Source organism: Dryas octopetala, chromosome 1 (assembly GCF_963921425.1).
Source record: "Dryas octopetala chromosome 1, drDryOcto1.1, whole genome shotgun sequence".
Lineage (NCBI taxonomy): Eukaryota > Viridiplantae > Streptophyta > Magnoliopsida > Rosales > Rosaceae > Dryas > Dryas octopetala.
In genome coordinates this window covers 5759867-5775286 of record NC_141366.1, presented here as the reverse complement: position 1 = coordinate 5775286, position 15420 = coordinate 5759867, and the positions used below count along the sequence as shown (strand labels likewise).

The 15420-nt window shown below is 37.2% G+C and overlaps 1 protein-coding gene and 3 pseudogenes across 4 annotated transcripts; all 4 read left to right on the top strand.

Moving 5' to 3' along the window:
• Positions 1–356: 356 nt before the first annotated feature.
• On the top strand, positions 357–1935 carry LOC147296936 (senescence-specific cysteine protease SAG12-like; annotated as a pseudogene). Its single transcript, XR_015121538.1, has 2 exons — positions 357–1005; positions 1102–1935. The product of XR_015121538.1 is annotated as a senescence-specific cysteine protease SAG12-like (transcript).
• Positions 1620–4369, top strand: LOC147296935 (senescence-specific cysteine protease SAG12-like). The gene is made up of 2 exons (XM_086229857.1): positions 1620–1647; positions 3792–4369. The coding sequence occupies exons 1-2, from the start codon at positions 1620–1622 to the stop codon at positions 4367–4369; spliced, it is 606 nt and encodes a 201-aa protein (XP_086085983.1).
• A 3837-nt stretch (positions 4370–8206) lies between these two features.
• On the top strand, positions 8207–9664 carry LOC147296934 (senescence-specific cysteine protease SAG12-like; annotated as a pseudogene). Its single transcript, XR_015121504.1, has 2 exons — positions 8207–8734; positions 8831–9664. The product of XR_015121504.1 is annotated as a senescence-specific cysteine protease SAG12-like (transcript).
• Positions 9665–13918: 4254 nt separating this feature from the next.
• On the top strand, positions 13919–15234 carry LOC147296933 (senescence-specific cysteine protease SAG12-like; annotated as a pseudogene). The gene is made up of 2 exons (XR_015122845.1): positions 13919–14353; positions 14472–15234. The product of XR_015122845.1 is annotated as a senescence-specific cysteine protease SAG12-like (transcript).
• The last annotated feature ends 186 nt before the right edge of the window (positions 15235–15420 follow it).

Below are 15420 nucleotides of genomic sequence, written 5' to 3'. Positions count from 1 at the left end.
ACTCTGCTTTTTAGAAAATTTAAGTCTCAATATTCAGATTAATTTAATTAGCCAAGCTTATTGTTATTTGCCACGATTTACACCATCAACTTGAACATCAAGTTCACGTCAAGGACTGCGATTGTATTGTCAATGTGAAAGCTAGTTGGATGAAACATATTCCATGCATATGAACAGTGAACACGGCAAGGAATTGGGGACTAAAAACCAAACCAACCAGCGACCCGCTAATTGAGGTATTAATCAATTACAATTTGGCTGCATGCATGCAGAATTTGGATTTGATCTTCGTGCGGATACTTAGGGACTAAAAGCAAATTAGCAAAGTAGCAAGACTGACTGACTTTGGTCATCAACTTTTGGAAGGTGGCTGGAAATTTGGCTCCATTAATTGCCACCGTAAGAATTACATCAAAGTGCGCATCTCTGCAGAACATACATATGCTCGTCTTCTATATAAACCCAAGTGGGTATGCTTGCTTCTTCACACCTTGCCAATCCATCACTACTTAGAATCAAAGCCATTCTTACAGAGCCCCTGTTCTGAGCAGAGTACTCTGTAAACAATGGCTTTTGAAAGAAACCTTTTGATTATTTCCATATTCATCATCTTGGGGACTCTGGCATCTCAAGCCACGTCCCGCAAACTGTATGAAGCTTCCATTGCTGAAAAGCATGAGCAGTGGATGCAAAAGTTTGGGCGCGTTTACCCTGACAGCGCAGAGAAGGAGAGGCGTTTGGCCATATTCAAGAAAAATGTTGAATTTGTGGAGAAATTCAACAGTGAAGAGAATAGGACTTACAAGTTAAGCATCAATGCTTTTTCTGATAGGAGCCATGAAGAATTCCTCAGACATCGTACTGGGTACAGAATGCAAGAGGACACCCTCTCAGACTCAACAGCAAATCAATCTTTTAGGTACCAAAGCCTGAGTGATGTTCAAGCTAGCATGGACTGGAGGGACAAAGGAGCTGTCACCCCCATAAAGGATCAACAACGCTGTGGTAAGAGAAGCACCATATCTCTAATTAGCCTTCCTTGTATTGTTTACTTTCTTATATACATCCTTTTTGGTTTTTTTTTTCTTTGTATGTACGTAGGTGCTTGCTGGGCATTTTCTGCAGTGGCAGCAGTGGAAGGGATTACCCAAATCAAAACTGGCCAATTGCTCTCACTCTCCGAGCAACAACTTGTGGACTGCAGTACAGAAAATAATTATGGCTGCCAAGGTGGTCTCATGGTGAATGCCTATAAATACATACAACAAAATGGAGGAATCGCCAGTGAAGAAAATTACCAATACCAAGCTATGGATGGAACATGCGACCCTAACATGGCAAATGTGCATGCTGCCCAGATAAGTGGTTACGAAAGAGTGCCTGCCAACAGTGAAAGCGATCTACTCAAGGCTGTGTCCGTGCAACCAGTCTCCGTTGGCATTGACGCCTACGAAGATGCCTTTCAGTCGTACTCGAGTGGGGTGTTCAACGGTCCTTGTGGGACAAAACTGAACCACGCAGTTACAATCATTGGGTATGGGACAACTGAAGAAGGCACCGACTACTGGTTAATCAAGAATTCGTGGGGTGAGACTTGGGGTGAGAATGGCTACATGAAAATGCTTAGGAATTATGTTGATCCAGCAGGTCTTTGTGGCCTTGCTATGGAAGCTTCCTATCCGACTACTTAATTATGTAATCAAAGAGTGGAGTCATCTTTAAAACTTCACACATAGGCTATAGGCTCTATAGCTATACACAGAAGCAACAAGGTCTTTGTACCATATTTTTATACGTTTCTACTGTTTGTTATTGGCTTTGAAAATGCCTTCAGTTTGTACACAGGAGGCATCGATCTACTCGATTCCACCTGTTAGAGTGTGCCTTTTATTACTTTGTTTCCTATATATTCATGGCTTTTCCTATATTAATTAACTTGAGAATTGTCCCAAATCGATTAATCTTTTCTTTCATATCCAATTTCCATGCATAGTCCAAATTGCACTGCAAAGTACTATCAGGAAAGACGTACACAGCACAAGGCAAATCATTTCTAGTGTATGAAGAACAATTTAACAATAACTCTGGCTTTAATTGAGTTATATAAGAGTTAAAATTAGCATGTCATAAATAATGCTCTAAGGACCATCTAGCTAGCATTAATTTCCTCATGGATGTAGACCGGAACTATCAAGCTCTTGTTAACCATATATATTATTGAAGAATTATTATGTAAATTATTGAATTATTATCTTGAAGAAGGACTACAACCACATAGCCTCTTTATCGATCCAACATGATTTTTGAAGTTGCACCTAGCTAGCCATTCCATTGGCTTAGGAGACCAAAAAAAAAAAAATAGGTAATCCCAATAAATATATAAACATCAGACATACAGGCTTACTGCTTAACTTCCACTCTTTATACAGGCTTTATTTCTTGATGTATACGAAAGTGGTGACTCGTGAGGTATTAGGAAACTGAATCTACAGAAAATCACATTTTTTTTTAGTCTGTTATTTTTATTAGGTACTAACAAATTTTTTTATTACTCAAACACCCTCAAAGCCTTATAATTTCTTTGCGGGCCAAATCCTAAACCAAAAAGCATCTATTTCAAGTTTTTTTTTTTTTTTTCTAACTTTTTTCTGAGCCACTTAACATAATTGGAATTAGAGTTTCAGAAAATACTCATATCAAGTGTTCTACAAAGCTGAAATTGCAAGTGAAACTACAATTTCACTTGCAGTTTCAGAAACTGAGCTAAACAAAAAAAATCAAGAACCTGCTACTAATAAGAAATACATGGGGGTGGAGATGGCTTTCCCGATAACTCTTTGGGTGTTGTTATAGTAAGGAACCTAACGTGTTCTTCCGGCTTTGGAGATAATACATCTCTGCAGATAATACATATTGGCCGTGTCTGTGTAATCCAAGGTCCAAGCTTTTTGGCAGCTCATGAAGTTTCCAGTTAATTTGGAAGACTACTCTAAAGTCTAAGGAGACGTGCAAGAGTATTTTCTGTGCTACAAAGAAAAAAATTCAGTCTTGCTTTCCCGGTTGATTGACTCAGGCCATTAGGGGGGGCCTCTGCTTTTTAGAAAAGTTAAGTCTTAATATTCAGCTTAATTTAATTTGTCAATTTCTGTTGTCATTTGCCACGATTTACACCATCAACCTGAACATCAAACTCACGTCAAGGGCTGGAATTGTATTAATTGTCAATGTGAAAGCAAGTTTGATGAAAAATGTTCCACATATATGAACACGAAATATATAAACATCAGACATACAGGCTTACTGCTTAACTTCCTCTCTTTATACAGGCTTTAGTTCTTGATGTACACGAAAGTGGTGACTCGTGAGATATTAGGAAACTGAAGCTACAGAAAATCACTTTTTTTTTTTTTAGTCTGTTATTTTTTTTAGGTACTGACAAATTTTTGTTATTACTCAAACACAACCAAAGCCTTATAATTAGGGGTGTAAATTAACGAGCCGAGCCAAGCCGAATACCACCATGCTCAAGCTTGGCTTGTTATAAATTTTTCGAGTTCGAGCTTGGGTTGGCTTGTTTCTTATACGAGCCAAACTCGAACGAGCAAAAAAAAAATCAAACCCAATATGAACTCGAGCTGTATTGAGCTTATTTACATAATTTTATTTAAAATATTTTATTAGCTACTATTTTATTAGCGGTTTTGGATATAAATTGCATAACATCAGCATTAAACTAACTGTTTTCCTAACAAGAATTGTATGACAATTAAATATTGGTTTTCTATATATAGGAAGTTGTTGGGCATTTGCAGCAGTGGCAGCTGTGGAGGGGATTACACAAATCGAAACCGGTAACTTGATTTCACTCTCAGAGCAAGAACTAGTGGACTGTACCAAGGGTTGCAATCCTGGAAGAACGGTGGACGCCTTGGAATACATAAAAACGTACGGCATTACCAGTGAAGCAAATTACCAATACATAGGAACAAATGCAACTTGTGACACTGACAAGTCCAAGGACGTTGCTGCTCACATCACAGGCTACTTGAGAGTATTTCCATTTGGTAGCGAGCAAGCACTGCAGGTCATTGTTTCCATGCAACCGGTCACAGCTGCCGTCGAAGCCTCGGGAACAGCATTCCGGTTTTACTCAGGAGGCGTCTTCTCAGGAGATTGTGGGACTAAAGTGGACCATTCGGTTACAATCATCGGGTATGGGATGACTGCAGATGCTACTAAGTATTGGTTGCTCAAGAATTCATGGGGAGAGGGGTGGGGTGAAGGTGGCTATATGAGAATCCGCAAAGATGTTGGGACTCTTGAAGGTCTTTGTGGCATTGCCACCCAAACTTTCTATCCGATTATGTAAAGTGTATGCAATACCACTTCAACATATATGCATTTCACGTGGTGTATTGAAGCCTCAAATTGGATAAACTAGGTTGTTAGTTTCTCTTTGAATAAGACCATATATGTTATGAAAATGTTTGTACTGGTGTGTTCTAATCTAAACTTGATGATAGATTGAATAAAAGTATAAAAAGTTGCTTTCCATATTTGAGTTCTACAATTGAATACAAAATGTCTTTTATAGGATTTTTCTTTAAGAATGACACTATAAGGTTTTTTATTTTTTAGACTATGATTCCAGAAGTCCTACGCTCAAGTGCCACACTTCCTTTAAGTTGGTTCATTGGGCTTTGAATAAGTTTAATATAATTCTTGCAAGGTGATTCAACCGACACTTAAAAAAAATTCAAATTGTGCCAAAAAAAAAAAAAAAAGGCCTTTTCAAATTGTGGCCATAGATACACCTCTCACACCAATGACAAAAATATATTTGTTCTATCAAATGCCTTACAAGTACGTATTTGAGCAGATCAGATATTTAAAGATATCCCAATTTCAAATACGTTCACATTAATTAATAGCTATTTGATATAAAGTGGCGGGTCAAAAGGTTACCACCTGTGCCAAAAAATAACACGAAGAATAGGCATCAAGTTAGCATCATCAACAACATTTCTGGAGCTGATTACCACATAGCATGTAGAATTGTAGACAATCTGTGAGCTAGTTCCTAAACCAGCAAAGAAGAAGAACATTATGTGTGCGTGATCACAGTGTAGAAAGTGATTCAATTTGACTCAACTTTTTTATTGGGTTTTTTTTAGGTCCCTTTCCATATCCAAATTAAGACTTTCCTTCACACTGAAGATTAATGAAGATGCTCAATTGCTTATCTTTTATATATGAAAAATTGTGTTCTTGCTTCCTCACATCTAGTGATCAATGATCAATTAATGCCTGCATTGTCCTTGAGAGCTCTCTTCAGCTTATTATTAAGACAGTACTTGAATGGAAATGCATAATTGACATCATCATGTTCAAGCTGTTGGGGGATTGGGCATTAACAGCCACATCCATGATCACATTGCATGAAGCTTCCATTGCTAGAAAACATGAGCTATATATGGATTGCTCAGTAGTGACGCGTTTACAGAGACAATGCAGAAAAGGAAATGTGTTTCAAGATATTCAAGGACAACGCGGAATCCATTGAGAATTTCAACAATGAAGGGAATAATCACAGTTACAAGTTAAGCCTCAATGAATTTGCAGACCTGACAGATGAAGAATTCATCAAGTCACATACAGGGTACAGAAAGCCCACCAGCTCAAGCTCATTCAAAATCAATAATTTTTTCAGGTATGAAAACCTGACTTATAATGACGACCTTCCAAGTAGCATTGACTGTTGGGAGAATGGAGCTGTCACTCCCATAAAAAGCCAAGGTTTTTATTGTGGTAAGATCAAGAGCACCAAAATCTCAAAGCTGCCCAAATATATATCTTAATTTTAGTATGACTCTTTCTTTCATGCATGTGTTAATCGTATGATTTGATTTTGAACAACATTTCTGTACCACATTGAGTATCACCTCTAATAGTAACGATGTGGTACGTACAATGAACCCACGTTATGTTGATATGGTGTTTATGCCTAAAATTAGGCCATTTTAGACTTTCACTTAACACTTTTTTGTTATATATAAACCTTGAATATTAAACTCAAAAGACTTATCCTTGAATTCAAAACGATGCTATTTTGTGATCTGTAGGGTGTTGTTGGGCATTTTCAGCAGTGACAGTGGAGGGGAATTACCCAAATCAAAACTAGTAAGTTGATTTCACTATTAAGGCAAGAACTAGTGGACTATATACCAATTTCCTTCAAATTATAAAAAGAGGTGTTAGAGTCGACAAACATTAAAAAATGGCTTATTAATTTATGCAAATACCCCTTGAAAGTATCTTTCATTTTCACTTTGCCCATTTAAATTTTAATCTTCTCACTTTGCCCCCCAAATTTTACAAATTTTATATTTCGTCAAGTCCGTCAATGGCTCCATTAAAAAATTCAACGTGTCGTCTACGTGGATGAATGACATGTTAGCCCTTTTTACGGAGTCATTGGCAGACTTGACTTATTGAAAGGGTTTGTAAAGTTTGGGGGGCAAAGTGAAAAGATTAAATTTTAAGAGAACAAAGTGAGAATAAAAGTTACTTTCAAGCGGCATTTGTGCTAATAAGTCTTAAAAAAATCATTGGTGCTTATTTCATGCGTGATTGACTCATGTCATTTAGGGGGCTTTTGATTTTTTTTTTTTTTTTGTTTAGGAGAATTAGTCTTGAATCAGCTTAATTTAGTTGAGTCAATTAATTTGTTGTTAAAAAATGCAAAAGACTCCAGGCTCCAGCAAGTGGACGGTGACCATCACATCAATCAGCGGCCCGCAGTTAATTGATTGATTAAGTGATTAGAACTTAAACTTGGCTGCATGCATACTGAGGTTGAAGTTTATCTTCGTGCTTATACTTCAGATGACCAGATAGCACAAGAAGCAATCAGACTGATTGTTACTCTTGTCACAAACTTGTGGGATAAGTTGCCTCAAAACTTGGCCCGCTTAATTTCCACCCTAAGAATTACATCATAGTGCACATGGCTGCAGATAATACATATGCTCAATTATTATTTTTCTTTTTGTTTTTGGGTATTGAAATTCAAGTTTAGATCATGGCTAGAAGCAATATTCTATATGAAGTTCCCTGCTTCCAGTATCCAGTATTATTAGTTTATTACACATAAAGACATTAAATGTACCCTGCCTTGCTTGAACACCTGAATCAACGAACAAAGAATTTAAGTCTTTTTATTGTACATTATTTCCCTATCTATCCAAGTTGAGCTCAGTGAATTAGCAAGCTTTCATTAGATTATTTCAATTCCCCAATCAAATTGGCCGTGTCTGCGTTGTGTAATCCAGGGCCCAAGCTTTTTGCAGCTCATGAAGCTTCCAGTTAATCCGGAAGAGTCTAAAGTGCAAGAGTAAAAGCAGTGTTGATTACTTGATTTCCTGGTTGATTGACTCGAAGAAATTTAGACATTCATCCTAAAACCAATTGGCGAGAAGAGTAACTCAAACCTTTATAAAACTACTAGCAAGACCCTCACATCTTTAATGTGAGATTTCTCTCAACACCGCCACACGTGAATAACCTGCTTTGATACCATGAAGAAATCTAGGCATTCATCCCAAAACCAATTGGCAATGGGAGGAGTAGCCCAAACCCTTATAAACTACTAGCAAGTCCCTCATATTTTCAATGTGAGATTTCTCTTAACGAAGATGTGGGATTTCTCTTAACGAGTCACTAAGGGGACACTCTGCTTTTTAGAAAATTTAAGTCTCAATATTCAGATTAATTTAATTAGTCAAGCTTATTGTTATTTGCCACGATTTACACCATCAACTTGAACATCAAGTTCACGTCAAGGACTGCGATTGTATTGTCAATGTGAAAGCTAGTTGGATGAAACATATTCCATGCATATGAACAGTGAACACGGCAAGGAATTGGGGACTAAAAACCAAACCAACCAGCGACCCGCTAATTGAGGTATTAATCAATTACAATTTGGCTGCATGCATGCAGAATTTGGATTTGATCTTCGTGCGGATACATAGGGACTAAAAGCAAATTAGCAAAGTAGCAAGACTGACTGACTTTGGTCATCAACTTTTGGAAGGTGGCTGGAAATTTGGCTCCATTAATTGCCACCGTAAGAATTACATCAAAGTGCGCATCTCTGCAGAACATACATATGCTCGTCTTCTATATAAACCCAAGTGGGTATGCTTGCTTCTTCACACCTTGCCAATCCATCACTACTTAGAATCAAAGCCATTCTTACAGTGCCCCTGTTCTGAGCAGAGTACTCTGTAAACAATGGCTTTTGAAAGAAACCTTTTGATTATTTCCATATTCATCATCTTGGGGACTCTGGCATCTCAAGCCACGTCCCGCAAACTGTATGAAGCTTCCATTGCTGAAAAGCATGAGCAGTGGATGCAAAAGTTTGGGCGCGTTTACCCTGACAGCGCAGAGAAGGAGAGGCGTTTGGCCATATTCAAGAAAAATGTTGAATTTGTGGAGAAATTCAACAGTGAAGAGAATAGGACTTACAAGTTAAGCATCAATGCTTTTTCTGATAGGAGCCATGAAGAATTCCTCAGACATCGTACTGGGTACAGAATGCAAGAGGACACCCTCTCAGACTCAACAGCAAATCAATCTTTTAGGTACCAAAGCCTGAGTGATGTTCAAGCTAGCATGGACTGGAGGGACAAAGGAGCTGTCACCCCCATAAAGGATCAACAACGCTGTGGTAAGAGAAGCACCATATCTCTAATTAGCCTTCCTTGTATTGTTTACTTTCTTATATACATCCTTTTTGGTTTTTTTTTTCTTTGTATGTACGTAGGTGCTTGCTGGGCATTTTCTGCAGTGGCAGCAGTGGAAGGGATTACCCAAATCAAAACTGGCCAATTGCTCTCACTCTCCGAGCAACAACTTGTGGACTGCAGTACAGAAAATAATTATGGCTGCCAAGGTGGTCTCATGGTGAATGCCTATAAATACATACAACAAAATGGAGGAATCGCCAGTGAAGAAAATTACCAATACCAAGCTATGGATGGAACATGCGACCCTAACATGGCAAATGTGCATGCTGCCCAGATAAGTGGTTACGAAAGAGTGCCTGCCAACAGTGAAAGCGATCTACTCAAGGCTGTGTCCGTGCAACCAGTCTCCGTTGGCATTGACGCCTACGAAGATGCCTTTCAGTCGTACTCGAGTGGGGTGTTCAACGGTCCTTGTGGGACAAAACTGAACCACGCAGTTACAATCATTGGGTATGGGACAACTGAAGAAGGCACCGACTACTGGTTAATCAAGAATTCGTGGGGTGAGACTTGGGGTGAGAATGGCTACATGAAAATGCTTAGGAATTATGTTGATCCAGCAGGTCTTTGTGGCCTTGCTATGGAAGCTTCCTATCCGACTACTTAATTATGTAATCAAAGAGTGGAGTCATCTTTAAAACTTCACACATAGGCTATAGGCTCTATAGCTATACACAGAAGCAACAAGGTCTTTGTACCATATTTTTATACGTTTCTACTGTTTGTTATTGGCTTTGAAAATGCCTTCAGTTTGTACACAGGAGGCATCGATCTACTCGATTCCACCTGTTAGAGTGTGCCTTTTATTACTTTGTTTCCTATATATTCATGGCTTTTCCTATATTAATTAACTTGAGAATTGTCCCAAATCGATTAATCTTTTCTTTCATATCCAATTTCCATGCATAGTCCAAATTGCACTGCAAAGTACTATCAGGAAAGACGTACACAGCACAAGGCAAATCATTTCTAGTGTATGAAGAACAATTTAACAATAACTCTGGCTTTAATTGAGTTATATAAGAGTTAAAATTAGCATGTCATAAATAATGCTCTAAGGACCATCTAGCTAGCATTAATTTCCTCATGGATGTAGACCGGAACTATCAAGCTCTTGTTAACCATATATATTATTGAAGAATTATTATGTAAATTATTGAATTATTATCTTGAAGAAGGACTACAACCACATAGCCTCTTTATCGATCCAACATGATTTTTGAAGTTGCACCTAGCTAGCCATTCCATTGGCTTAGGAGACCAAAAAAAAAAAAAAAGGTAATCCCAATAAATATATAAACATCAGACATACAGGCTTACTGCTTAACTTCCACTCTTTATACAGGCTTTATTTCTTGATGTATACGAAAGTGGTGACTCGTGAGGTATTAGGAAACTGAATCTACAGAAAATCACATTTTTTTTTAGTCTGTTATTTTTATTAGGTACTAACAAATTTTTTTATTACTCAAACACCCTCAAAGCCTTATAATTTCTTTGCGGGCCAAATCCTAAACCAAAAAGCATCTATTTCAAGTTTTTTTTTTTTTTTTTTTCTAACTTTCTTCTGAGCCACTTAACATAATTGAAATTAGAGTTTCAGAAAATACTCATATCAAGTGTTCTACAAAGCTGAAATTGCAAGTGAAACTACAATTTCACTTGCAGTTTCAGAAACTGAGCTAAACAAAAAAAATCAAGAACCTGCTACTAATAAGAAATACATGGGGGTGGAGATGGCTTTCCCGATAACTCTTTGGGTGTTGTTATAGTAAGGAACCTAACGTGTTCTTCCGGCTTTGGAGGGTGGGAGAGAGAGGAGCGAAGCCGGCCAGCTAATCTGGACGTTACAGTAAAGTGACTTAATTGTTAAATATTATAAATAGACTCAAATATATTTATATCCACCAACTATATGGTCCATTTCTAGTTGGTCAACGAACAATAAAATATTTCAAATTTCCCCATTAACTATAGGGCTCATTTCAAGTTGGTTCACGAACTAACAAAAAATATACAAAATGGTAGACAAAACCGGGTTGACAAAAAAACCGAACCAAACTGGATTATTTATATATATTTTTTATTTATTAAATAAAAGTTATATATTTTGAATAAAAAAAGTATAAGGTGTTTTTGGAACATGCTGGGTTCAAACCCATGACCACTTGAGGAGAATGAAAGTGTGAATTTCCACTATACCATTTAGTCACTTATATTTAAGTATATGCAATATATTTATAGGCATACTGATACTTAAAATATAATAATTTATAAAATTATAATTGGTATTCTATACCATAACCTTATACACTAAACCATAAAGTCTGAAACCTTATACCTTAAAAATTAACCATATACTCTAATAATTTTAGTATATAAATTATAAATTATAGTTTTGGACTTTTAGTAATATGTTTACAATAAAAAACTATAAATTATATAAAATATAAGCTAGTAAAATTTTTAGACTTTTTGCAATGATAATATTTAAATAGAGACCTAAAATAATATCTTAAAAAAAAAAAAGGAATGATATATAAATTATATTTAATTTTATAAATTATTATATTTCAAGTATCAGTATGCCTATAAATATATTGCATGTACTTGAATTTGATAAGTGGTTAAGTGGTGTAGTGTGAATTTATACTTTGACTCACCTCACAAGGTCATGGGTTCAAATCCTAATATGTGCAAAAAACAACTTACATCTTTTTTATTCAATATATATTACTTTTATATAATATAAATATATATAAATAATCCGGTTCGTTTCGGTTTTTTTGTCAACCCGATTTTGTCTACCATTCTGTATTTTTTTGTTATTTCGTGAACCAACTTGAAATGAACCCTATAGTTAATGAGGAAATTTGAAATGTTTTATAGTTTGTGGACTAACTTGAAATGAACCCTATAGTTAATGAGAAAATTTGAAATATTTTATAGTTCGTTGATCAACTTGAAATAGACCCTATAGTTGGTGGATGTAAAGATACTTGAGCCTTATAAATATGTGTATTATATATTTACATGTTACAAATAATAAGTAAAATGTAGCCCAGAATAATTAATTCTTTTTTTTTTTTTACCAGTAAAGCAAATGATTTTTTGTTTGGCAAGTGGACGCTAATCATCACATCAATCAGCGGCCCGGCAGTTCATTGATTGATTAAAGTCATTACAACTTGGCTGCATGCATGCTGAGGTTGGAGTTTATCGTGGTGCTTATTATATTGGTTGTTTACCCGGCTTGCCATTCCGATAAGGAATGGATATACTCCATATATGGACTACTTGTAGCAGTCACACTGATTGTTTTTTTTTTTTGGTCGAAGTCACACTGATTGTTACTCTTGTCATCAACTTGTGGAATAAGATCCCTCAAAATTTAATTGGCTCGCTTAATTAATTTCCACCCTAACAATTACATCACAGTGCACATCTCTGCAGATAATACATATTGGCCGTGTCTGTGTAATCCAAGGTCCAAGCTTTTTGGCAGCTCATGAAGTTTCCAGTTAATTTGGAAGACTACTCTAAAGTCTAAGGAGACGTGCAAGAGTATTTTCTGTGCTACAAAGAAAAAAATTCAGTCTTGCTTTCCGGGTTGATTGACTCAGGCCATTAGGGGGGGCCTCCGCTTTTTAGAAAAGTTAAGTCTTAATATTCAGCTTAATTTAATTTGTCAATTTCTGTTGTCATTTGCCACGATTTACACCATCAACCTGAACATCAAACTCACGTCAAGGGCTGGAATTTATTAATTGTCAATGTGAAAGCTAGTTTGATGAAAAATGTTCCACATATATGAACACGGTAAAGAATTGGGGACTACAAACTTTGGAAGACTAGCTTGTAGTCATATCAACATATTAACCGGCGATCCGCTAATTGACAGACGAAACCAACCTAGAATTCGTGGGGTGAGAAGGGCAACATGAAAATTCTTAGGAATTATGTTGATCCAGCAGGTCTTTGTAGCCTTGCTAAGCAAGCTTCTTATCCGACTGCTTAATTATATAATCAAAAAGTGGAGTGATCTTCGAAACTTCACATATAAGCTTCTTTATACTGCCTAATTATATAATCACCAGGAACCCTTTTTCTTCTTCCAAAAAGGGCACGTCCTCAACTTTAGGAGGCCCTATGCAATAAGTAAGTCAACAATTCAATATATTTTAACAATCCTGAATTGAACTAAAATCTAATAGAAAACAGAAGCATTCATCTTCCAACAAAATTCCAAGAGAAAGATTGTGAGAGAAAACCTTTAGCTGCAACAACACCCAGAAGTGAAGTTCAGTTAGTTAGCAGCTCAAGCCTGCATAATTGGCCATGTCTGTGTAACCCATGCTTAAAGTGCCCAAGCTTTTTTTAGTTTAAGTTACCAGTTAATCAGAAGACTCTGAAGAGAGGTGTCAAATTCGTTAGTTGTCACTTAGGGGGCTAAAAAAATCAGTGGTGCTTTCCCGTTTGATTGACTCAGGTCACTTAGGGGGCTTTAGTTTCTTCACAAACAAATAGTCTTAATTCAGGTTTAATTTAACTAGTCAATTTGGGTCACATAGGGGACTGAAATATTATTGTCTAAATTAAATTTGATGAACAATATTCCACATGGTTAAGAAATGAGGATGGAAGACTTCAAACTGGGAAGACTTGTAGTCATCAGCACAATAACTCGCAAAGGCCAAACACTCCAGCAAGAGGACAGTCATCACCAAATCAATCAGAGGCCAGTTAATTGACATTACAACCTGGCTGCATGCATGGTGAGGTTGGGCCGTTGGAGTTCATCTTGTTGCGTATACTCCACTTACAAAACAAAATAGCAAATTATCATATACTTGTAGCAGTCAGACTGATTGTTACTCTGGTCAAGTGGTCATCAACTTGTGGAAGGTGCCTGGAATTTTGGCTCCCTTAATTTCCATCCTAATAATTTTCCACCCCAAGAATTACATCACATTGCACATCTCAGCAGAAAATGCATGCCCTTCTTCTATATAAAGTATAAACGCAAGATAGTATGCATTCTTCTTCACAGGTTGCCAATCAATCACTACTTACAGAGCCCTGTCTTGATCAGTACTCTGTAAACAATGGCTTTTGAAAGAAACCTTGTGATTATTCCATATTCATCATCATGGGGATTTTGGCATCTCAAGCCACATCCCGCAAACTGTATGAAGCTTCCATTGCTGAAAAACATGAGCAGTGGATGGAACAGTTTGGGCGCGTTTACCAGGACAGTGCAGAGAAAGAAAGGCGTTTCACGATATTCAAGAACAATGTGGAATTTGTGGAAAAATTCAACAGTGAAGGGAATAAGACTTACAAGTTAAGCATCAATGAATTTGCTGATGTGAGCCGTGAAGAGTTCCTCAGACATCATACTGGATACAAAATACCGGCCACCCTCTCAAACTCGTCTGGAACTAAATCTTTTAGGTACCAAAGCTTGACTGATGTTCAACCTAGCATGGACTGGAGGGAACATGGAGCTGTTAACCCGATCAAGGATCAAGGAGACTGTGGTACGTAAGATCATTGTCTACACCATATCTCAAACCTTCCTTGTATTGTTTACTTTCTTTGCCCATTCTTAATTTTCTAAGGAACCTCATCCATTTTCTTTTGTATACATGTATGTAGGTTGTTGCTGGGCATTTTCTGCAGTGGCAGCTGTGGAAGGGATTACCCAAATCAAAACTGGCCAATTGCTCTCACTCTCCGAGCAACAACTTGTGAGCTGTGATACAAGTTATAATGCTGGCTGTGCGGGTGGGTTCATGGATAATGCCTTTGAATACATAAAACAAAATGGAGGAATTGCCAGTGAAGAAAATTACAAATACCAGGCTATCAATGGAACATGCGACCCTAACATGGCAAATGTGCATGCTGCCCAGATAACTGGTTATGAAGATGTGCCTGCCAACAGTGAAAGTGATCTGCTCAAGGCTGTGTCCATGTAACCAGTCTCCGTTGGCATTGACGCCAACGGAACAGCCTTTTCGTCATACTCAAGTGGGGTGTTCTCCGGTCCTTGTGGGACAGAAATCAACCACGCAGTTACAGTCATTGGGTATGGGATAACTGAAGATGGCACCAACTATTGGTTAGTCAAGAATTCATGGGGCGAGAACCGGGGTGAGGAAGGCTATATGAAGATTCTTAGAAATGTTGATGCCCCAGAAGGTCTTTGTGGCCTTGGCATGAGCGTTTCCTATCCGACTGCATAATTATACAAGCAAAGCGTGGAGTAATGTCCTTAACTTCACATATAGGCTATAGCTACAGATAGAACCAATAACTGCCAGATTCTTCTTTTGTATATTTTATTCGTTTCTACTATTATTGGCTGTGAAAATGCCTGAATATTGTACTAGCAAATTATATTCTAACTACACCACTGAATAAAGTTTCAAAGTCTGATACAAGTTAATCTAGACAAGATTCACACAGAAGTGTGTAGTGTAATTATGATTGGAATTGCAGTTTGCAAGCGTTGATCTCCTCTTAAGAGTGTGCCTTCCATTCCCTCGTTCCCTACTCCTGGCCTTTTACATATTAATAAACTTGAACATACTCTAAAATCAAC